Source organism: Gavia stellata, chromosome 29 (genome assembly GCF_030936135.1).
Source record: "Gavia stellata isolate bGavSte3 chromosome 29, bGavSte3.hap2, whole genome shotgun sequence".
NCBI classification, from domain to species: Eukaryota; Metazoa; Chordata; class Aves; order Gaviiformes; family Gaviidae; genus Gavia; species Gavia stellata.
Window position 1 is genome coordinate 4,852,110 of NC_082622.1, and position 7,662 is coordinate 4,859,771.

General features: G+C 70.0%; 1 protein-coding gene across 1 annotated transcript; it reads right to left on the reverse strand.

Moving 5' to 3' along the window:
- Positions 1–748: 748 nt before the first annotated feature.
- AHDC1 (AT-hook DNA binding motif containing 1) lies at positions 749–7,450 on the reverse strand. Its single transcript, XM_059830876.1, has 4 exons — positions 7,399–7,450; positions 6,379–6,419; positions 898–5,985; positions 749–783 (listed from the first exon to the last, which is right to left on the reverse strand). The coding sequence occupies exon 3, from the start codon at positions 5,906–5,908 to the stop codon at positions 941–943; it is 4,968 nt and encodes a 1,655-aa protein (XP_059686859.1). The 5' UTR covers positions 5,909–5,985; positions 6,379–6,419; positions 7,399–7,450; the 3' UTR covers positions 749–783; positions 898–940.
- Between the last annotated feature and the right edge of the window lie 212 nt (positions 7,451–7,662).

Sequence of the window (7,662 nt, forward strand, 5' to 3'; positions counted from 1 at the left end):
CAGCGCACCCCCGCTGCACCCACCCCCCCCCGGCCTCCCGACCCCCAGCCCTGCACCACCCTCCCAGGGGACGGCCATGGGGCAGCGAGGGGACTTGGGTGGCACTTACCGGGTGACGGTGGCGTCTCCGAGCCCCGCTGGCGAAGCTGCCAGAGCCTGCTGGGGGTCAGCTCTCCCAAGCACCCATCGGCATCAATCCGGCAAGAAAAACACCCCCGGCAAGCGAGCGGACGGGGAGGGAAAAGAAAAAAAAACAAATCCCCAACCAGACCCCCCCCCGGGGGCAGCCGAGGGGGCTGCCCTCGCCCCCCGGCCGGGCTGCGGGCAGGGGGCACCCAGCTGCTGACCCCCAGGCCCCACGGCCGCCTCCTGCCCAGCCTGCCTGCCCCCCCTGCCTGCACCCCTGTCCTGGGCTCGGCGGGGGGCCAGTGCCGTCTGTCCGTCCGTCTGTCCATCCGTCCGTCCATCGGTCTGTCCATCGGTCTGTCCATCCGTCCGTCCGATTGTCCTGCTGCGGGGCGGGAGGTGGGGGCGGCAGTCCGGAAAGCAGAGCCAGGCGGTTGGCAGGCGGAGCGGGTTTGAGTGCGGAGGGGGGAAAAAATGGGGTTTTTCGCTCTTCGTCCGTTTTTTTTTTTTTTCTTTCGCTTTTTTAACTTTTTTTTTCCTTTTTTTCCTTTTTTTTTCCCTTTTTTTTTTTTTTTAGAAAACAAACAAACAGTTCCAATCCCAGTTAAATACAGAACTTGAAAAGTGTTCCAGAAAAAAGTGCTGGCTAAATTACCTCTGAAAGAGAAACACAACACGGAGGGGGGGACACACGATGAGAAGGGCCCGGGGGTGCCCCGTCCCCCCCTCCGCCACCTCCCCCCCGTCGCCCCTCGGGGCTCCCCCACCTACCCTGTAACAAAACCTCGTTGTCCGGTTGGCACGTCAGCAGACACTACAATGAGGTGACCGTAAAAGTGTCCTCGGGGTGTTGTTGCTCTACCATGGGTCCCAAAAACCCGCTCTTCTGGGTGGGGGCCATGACGGGGTGCCCTTGGGGTGCAAAACTGGGGTACCTGTAGTTGTCCTGCAGCTGCAGCATTGAGTCTCTCGGTACGGGGGAGATGTTCAAGTCATTGATCAAGGGACAAGCGTAGGGGCCGCGGTGGTGAGCCCGGGACATCTCCAAGGGCTCCTTCTCGCCCTTGGAGGGGTGGGTGCCGCTCGGGCTGCTCAAGTGGGGGTTGAGACACGGGGGGTCCGTCCTGCCCATGAAGTCTACCAGCATACCGGCCCCCGCTTTGCCGTCGTACGAGGGGCTACGGGTGCTGGCGTTGGGGGAATACCAGTACGGGGGGTTTTTGCAACTGGGGGAGTCGTAGTGCGGTTGTGGCATGGGGAGATCGCGGCAAGCCAGGTGGGGGGCGTGCGGCAGGGTCCCCCCCTGCATGCTGTGTTTGAGCGAGTCGCAGGCGGGCAGCTTGCGGATGTCGCCCGCCCGTAGGTCCTCCTTGAAGGCCAAAGTCGGGGAGCAGTTGGGCGAGAAGGCTTTCTGCAAGCCGGCCTCGAAGACAGTCTGCTGGCCGGGGGCTGCCAGCTGGTGCGGGAGGGCAGGGAAGTGCTTGCTCTCCAAATCCGGCTGCCCCAAACCGGGGGAGTCGCTCTGAAAGCCCTGGACGAAGGTCCCGTCCGAGGGGGTGGAGGGGTTCATGGAGTAGGGGCCGACGTAGTCGCAGGGGTCCCGCTCGCCCACCCCGAAGCCCCGGGACTGGGAGGGCAGGGGGGACATGCTGCTGTCCCCGCTGTAGTAGTCCAAGCCCAGGTCCGTGCTCTCCTGGAAGAGGGGGTTGACCGCCTGTGACTTGGTGGGGAACTTGGCCTTCCCCGTCCCCCTCTCCTTCTTGGAGGCGCAAGCCCCCCGGGACCCCCGGGGCTGCCGGGGTCCCGTGCTCCTCTTGGAGGGGTACACGGAGGAGGAGGAGGAAGAGGAGGAGAAGTTGAGGTGGGAGGTGTCGAACATGTCCACCTTCTTCCGTCGGCCCCGACCGGGCTTGGAGTTGCTCTGGAAGAGGACGCTCTGGTTCCAGTTGTAGCCCGGGGCGGAGGACGCCTCGTTCCAGTCCATCATCAGCTTCTCCAGGCTGGAGAGGCTGGACTGGCCCTCGCTGGAGGAGGCCTCGCTGTTGGCGCGCCGGTAGCCGGCCGGCTGGTTGAACTGGGTGCTGTCGGAGGAGGACTCGGAGAAGGTCTCCGAGACCGTCTGCTGCTTGGCCTTCTGCGGGGTGTAGTTGGAGATGTCCAGGATGACGTTGGGCTCGTTGAGGTGGCACTCGAAGCCCGGGTTGTAGAGCTGGCTGAAGGCCTCCGAGCTCCAGTCCAACCCGCCGTAGCCTTGCCGGAAAGCCCACGGCGCGGCGCTGGGGAACTGCCGGCAATTTTCGGGCGAGGGCTGGAAGGAGGCCGAACCCTTGGGCACCATGTAACCGCCGGGCGAGACGGTGCTGGCCCGGCTGTCGCAGCGCAACGGGGTGTGCGCCGCGCTGGAGAACTGCCCCCCTTGCTCGGCGCTGTTGAAGAAGGCGGCTTTGCCCAGCGGCAGGCTGGGACCGGCCGTCTGCGGCGCGTAACCGGCGCTGTGGGCGCTGCTGGGGGAGGACGGGAGGCTGCTGCCGCTGCCGTAGGCGAAGCTGCAGTCCTTGCTGTTGGGGCAGTCCTGGGCCGACGGGTACTGCTTCCCCGGCGGGAAGACGCTGGCGGGTGCCACACTCTGCCCGGCGCCGTAGCTGCCGTACGGGGAGTAGCCAGGGGTGCCGCTGGCCGCCGGGTGAGCCGTGGGCGACCGGGAGACGGCCGAGGGCGGCGCCAGCTTGGGAAAGGCCTCGGCCCCCCGGCACTCCGACGACGCTTGGGCCACCCCGTAGCCGGCGGCGGCGGCGGCGGCGGCAGCGCGGCCAGGCGGGAAGGCCGGCCGACCCTGCATCGCCGCGTGGAAGGCGGCCTCAGCACCGGGGGTTGCCGCGGCCACCTTGCCGCCCCGGGCCGGGTAGGCGGCCAGGCCCCGCTGTCCCGGCAGAGCGGCCGGGGGTGCCGTGTAGGCGGCCGCCGACTTGCGGGACTCGGAGCGGGAGGCCGAGAGGGCGAAGTCCAGCAGGTCGGAGGAGTCGTCCGAGTCCAGCAAGGAGCGGAAGTAGCCGGTGAAGAGGCTGTGCCTCTCCGGGCCGGCCTCCGTCTGCGAGGACGGCGCGCTCCCGGCGTAAAAGCCGGCCCGTCCTGAGGAGCCCGACTCCAGCCCGGCAGCGTGGAAGGGCCTCGCCTCGGCCCCTTGGTAGCCGCCATTGCGGCCAGCCTGACCGCCGGGGTGGCCGTGGTGGGGGGCCCAGGGGCTGCCCTTCTCCCCCCCGGCCCACTCGGCGGGGCCGTCGCCAAAGCTCTGCCCGGGGTTGGGCTCGGGGAAGAGCGCCCCGTTCTTGCGGGCCCGTCGCTTTCGCTTGGGTTTGCCCACGGGGTCGGGCTCCGGCCGGCCCCGCTTGCGCGGGTGCACGGTGTCGGCATGGAGGGCGGCGGGGGCTTTCTTCTTCTTCCCGATGCCCTCGAAGAAATCGCTGAAGGAGCAACGGGCGGCGCGGGCGGCGTGGCCCCCCCCGCGCCCGCCGAAGCCCCCCGCCTTGCCGCCGCGCCGGCGGAAGCCCTGGACGCGGTGCAAGAAGTGGGAGATGCTTTGGGTGTCGGGGGCTTGGTGGATGGACTCGGGCTCGCTGGGGGTCCAGCAGCGGGGCGGCGAGCAGCGCCCCGAGCACTGGCTCTGCCGGTTGAGGAAGGCCAGCTTGGCCAGCACGTCCGAGTAGTCGGCCTTGCTGTCGTTGGTGTCGGCGATGTAGGAGGGCTGGGGCGATGCCAGCTTCTGCTTCCTCCTCCTCCTCTTCTTCACCTCCGGGACGGGCTCCTTGGGCTTGGCTTGGCCCAGCAGCAGGTTCTTGGGAGGCCTGCCCCGCTTACGCTTCAGAATGATGGGCATCTCGCCGGGAGGGAAGACCACCACCACGTTGCGCCCGTTGTTCTTCATCTTGAGCAGCGGCGTGGGCTCCATGGAGCTGCTGGCCGCCAGCTCCTTGCCCTCCAGGTTCAGGTTGCTGCTGAGCGATGACACCTTGTAGGTGGTCTTGTTCCTCCTCCCCAGGGACACGGGGATCTTGGCCATCTTCACCACCATCTTCCTCACCCCCCGGCACTTGCTCTTCTTCCCTGTCGCGGGGGCCTTGGGCACCTCGTCGGGGTCCAGGGCGGTGGGGGGCGGTGGCGGGGAGGCCAGCAGCGGGGCGCCGGGCTCCTCGGTCCCGGAGGGCACCTCGGTGGGCAGGGCGAGGGGGGACAAGACGCGGCTCTCGGGGGTGATGTCCGCCCGGCGCCCTCGCCCTGCCCTCCTCCGGCGGCACAGCATCTTTGGCTTGTCTGTCCGGCGCAGGGCGTACTTGCGGTGGTCCTCGCCGCACCGCCCGGCTCCCCGGCCCCCGCAGGGGCCCCGCTTCACCATGCTGCCCAGGGGACACCCTCCTAGCCGGGGCTGCAGCCCGTGGGGCCGCAGCGGGTCCCCGGTGCCCGGCTGTGCCTCCAGCAGCTCCGAGACGGGCCCCAGCGGCTGCGCCTCCAGCAGCGAGGGCTCGGCGGGCAGCAGCGGGGCCCGCGTGTCCAGCAGTGGCGGCTCCAGGGCCCCGGGCAGCGGCTCCAGCGTCTGCAGCCCCAGCGGCTCCGCCAGCGGCTCCAGCGACTGCAGCTCCAGCGACTCGGACAGGGGCTCCAACGACTGCAGCTCCAGCGACTCGGAGAGCGGTTCCAGCGACTGCAACCCCAACGGCTCCAGGTTTTGCAGCTCCAGCGACTCCGGCAGCGGCTCCAGGCTCTGCGAATCGAGCAGCTGGGGCTGCGACTCGAGGGACTGGGAATCCAGCAGCCGAGACTGGGAGTCCAGTTCTTGGGCTGGCAGCAACTGGGGCTGCGGTTCCATCGCCTGCGACTCCAGCAGCTGCGTCCCTGGGCACGCCAGGGAGGCCAGTTCATTCAGGATGTCCGCCTCAGCCAGGTCCGAGTAATCACCGGCATCAGGCTGGGAGCAACCGGCTTCCTCCACCGGCGCTTTGGAGGCCCCCCCCACGCCCCCGCTGTGGCCGGGGGGCTGCGGGGCGCTCCCCCCGCCGCCGTCGGCTTCTCCATCGCGGGCCGGGGGCCGGGGATGCCGCGGCGGCTCGGTTTTGCAGAGCACGCCCCGTTCCTCGGGGCTGCGGATGCTGTTGGCCAGGGAGGGTGAGGAGAAGAAGCTGTACTGGAGGTCGCGGTCGGCGGGCAGGAGGCGGCTGTCCTCGTGGCCACCACCGCCGCCACCGCGGAGGCTGCCGCAGTCCAGGTGCACCCCGCTGCTCTTGAGGTCCTCGGAGAGGCGGTTGAGGTCCTTCATGATGTCGATGAGCTGCACCACGGGGTGAAGGTTGATGTGCCCGTTGCCGCACTTGCTCCGGAGCAAGGCGAGGATGCTGTCGACGTTGCAGCGGCCCGAGGCCAGCGTCGCGTTGGGGAAGGTTTTAGGCGCCCGATCGCGGGCGGCTGCCTCCTCCGCGCTGCCCCCCAGGATCCGGGGCTCGCCGGCACAGCCCAGCAAGTCCTCCGCCGCCTTGGTGCCCCCGTGCACGCTCTGGCACCGGTCGGCCGGGTCGCCGTGCAGCAGCGAGCCTGCCTGGTGCTCCCGGCCGAGCGCGGGGCACGAGCCCTCAGGGAAGCTCAGCACACTGCAGGATAAGGCCTTTTCCGCCGGGCAGGCCGGGGGCCGCTGCGCCGGGTGCCCCGGCGGGTAGAACTTGGGCTCTCGGACGTAGTCGGGCGAGCCGTGCACAACGCTGGTCGTTACCACTGGGCCCGGGGGCTTCACGCGCATCCTGACCTCCTCCTCCCCCGCGTGCCGCTTGGCCGAGCAGTTGCTGACATGGGGGTCAGGGAAGGTGAGACCGGGACCTGCGTGGGGCAGAGAGGGGACAGTGAGGCTCGGGGGGCACTGCCAGCTGAAAGCACCCAGCAGCGCCCGCTCCATCCCCGCTGCCCGCATTCACCCGCCCGGCTCATCCCTGTCCCGTCACCAGCGAGGACCTGGCTGGCACCGCAGGAACCCACTGCCCCCCCTCGCCTGCTGCAGCGGGGAAATGGGGTCCAGCCCCCCTCCCCTGCTCTGGGGGGGGGCTGGATGCCCTCCCCACGGCAGGACCACCCGTGCCAGCCCCCGGCTCGCCCCGGCGCAGAGCCACCTCCGAGGGGAAGCAGGGTGGCTGGTGCCCGTGGGGGTCTGGGCTGCCCCGTCCCGCCGTGGGGCAGGGCTGGGGGGTCCGGGGGTGTCGCGGGGCTGGGACTTACCCTCGGCTTTGCTGCTGCTCCTGCTATTGCACTTGAGCTCTCTGCAAAGGAAGGGGTACGGAGGGTTAGCCCCGAGCGGGGCGGGGTGGGGTGGGGGGCAGACCTGGGTGCCCACCGTGCCCACGGCTTCTTCGCAGCGCCAGTCCCTACAAGGGACATACCAGGGCCCGATCCTCCCGAGCTCCCACAGCCGAGAGGGCAGCGCCCGCCCATCACCCTGGCGTCGGGGCTGCGAGCGGGGATGGGGGGGGGGGGGATGGGGAAGGGTGGGGGGGGGAGGCTGTCTCCGATCTGGGGGACAGAGGGGACAGGTTTACCCCCCCCCAATACCCTCAACACCACCACCAACAGCAACAGCCCCTCCACGGGGCGCTGGGGCGGGGGGCCCGGGGGGGGGGGGGCGAGGCGGGGGCCCTGCGGCCGCTCTGCCGCTAGGTGTCCCCGGCGAGCCGCGCTCCCGCCCGCCGCCCCGGCCGCCGGACGGACAGACAGACAGACCCACCGGGGCGGGGCGGGGGAGAGAGGAAGAGCTTTCTTTGCCCGCCGAGGTGGCTCAGCATGTGCCCCCCCCCGCCCCACCTCCTGCCCACCCACCCGTGGACACGCCACGCACAGCTGCTGCCCCCACCCCAAGTGACGCTGTCCGCCTCTGCCTCAGTTTCCCCTCGCTGGCAATGTGAGGTCTGCGGGGTGGGGGGGGGGTGTTGCACAAGCACCCACGGGTGGGTTGGGGCGCCTGGCACGGGGCCCACGCACCCACTGCGCAGCCCACCCTGCACCCCACGGCGGGGTTAGGGGGGGCTGCAGGCACCCCTCTTTGCCCCCCGCTCCCAGCCAAAGGCTTTGCAAAGCCGCGGAGCCCCCCGCCCGCCATCCCCAGGGATGCTTTGCAGCCCCCCCACTCCCGCCAAGGCAGGGACGGGCAGAGCAGAGGCAGCAAGATTTGCTTCAACCACCACCCCCCTGCTCCCGGTGCAGCCCCTGCTCCCCGTTCCCGGGGCGAGGGCCCCCCCGGGGTACCTGGGCCGCGGGTGTTTGCAGTGCAGGTTCACTTTGAAGCTCCTGCTGTCGCCGTCGCTGCCAGGCTGGCGGGGGCCGGAGCCCTGGACGCGCGGGAACCACTCGGCTGGCGGGCTGGCACCGTTCTCCAGTGCGACGGGCTGGCAGGCGACCGAGCTCCCATCTGCTCGAGCAAGCACAGAGACCCCCACACATCAGCCCCGGCGGCCCCCTCCCCAGGGAGCACCCCCTGCCCCGGGCTGGCATGGGTGCCCGCAGGGCTGG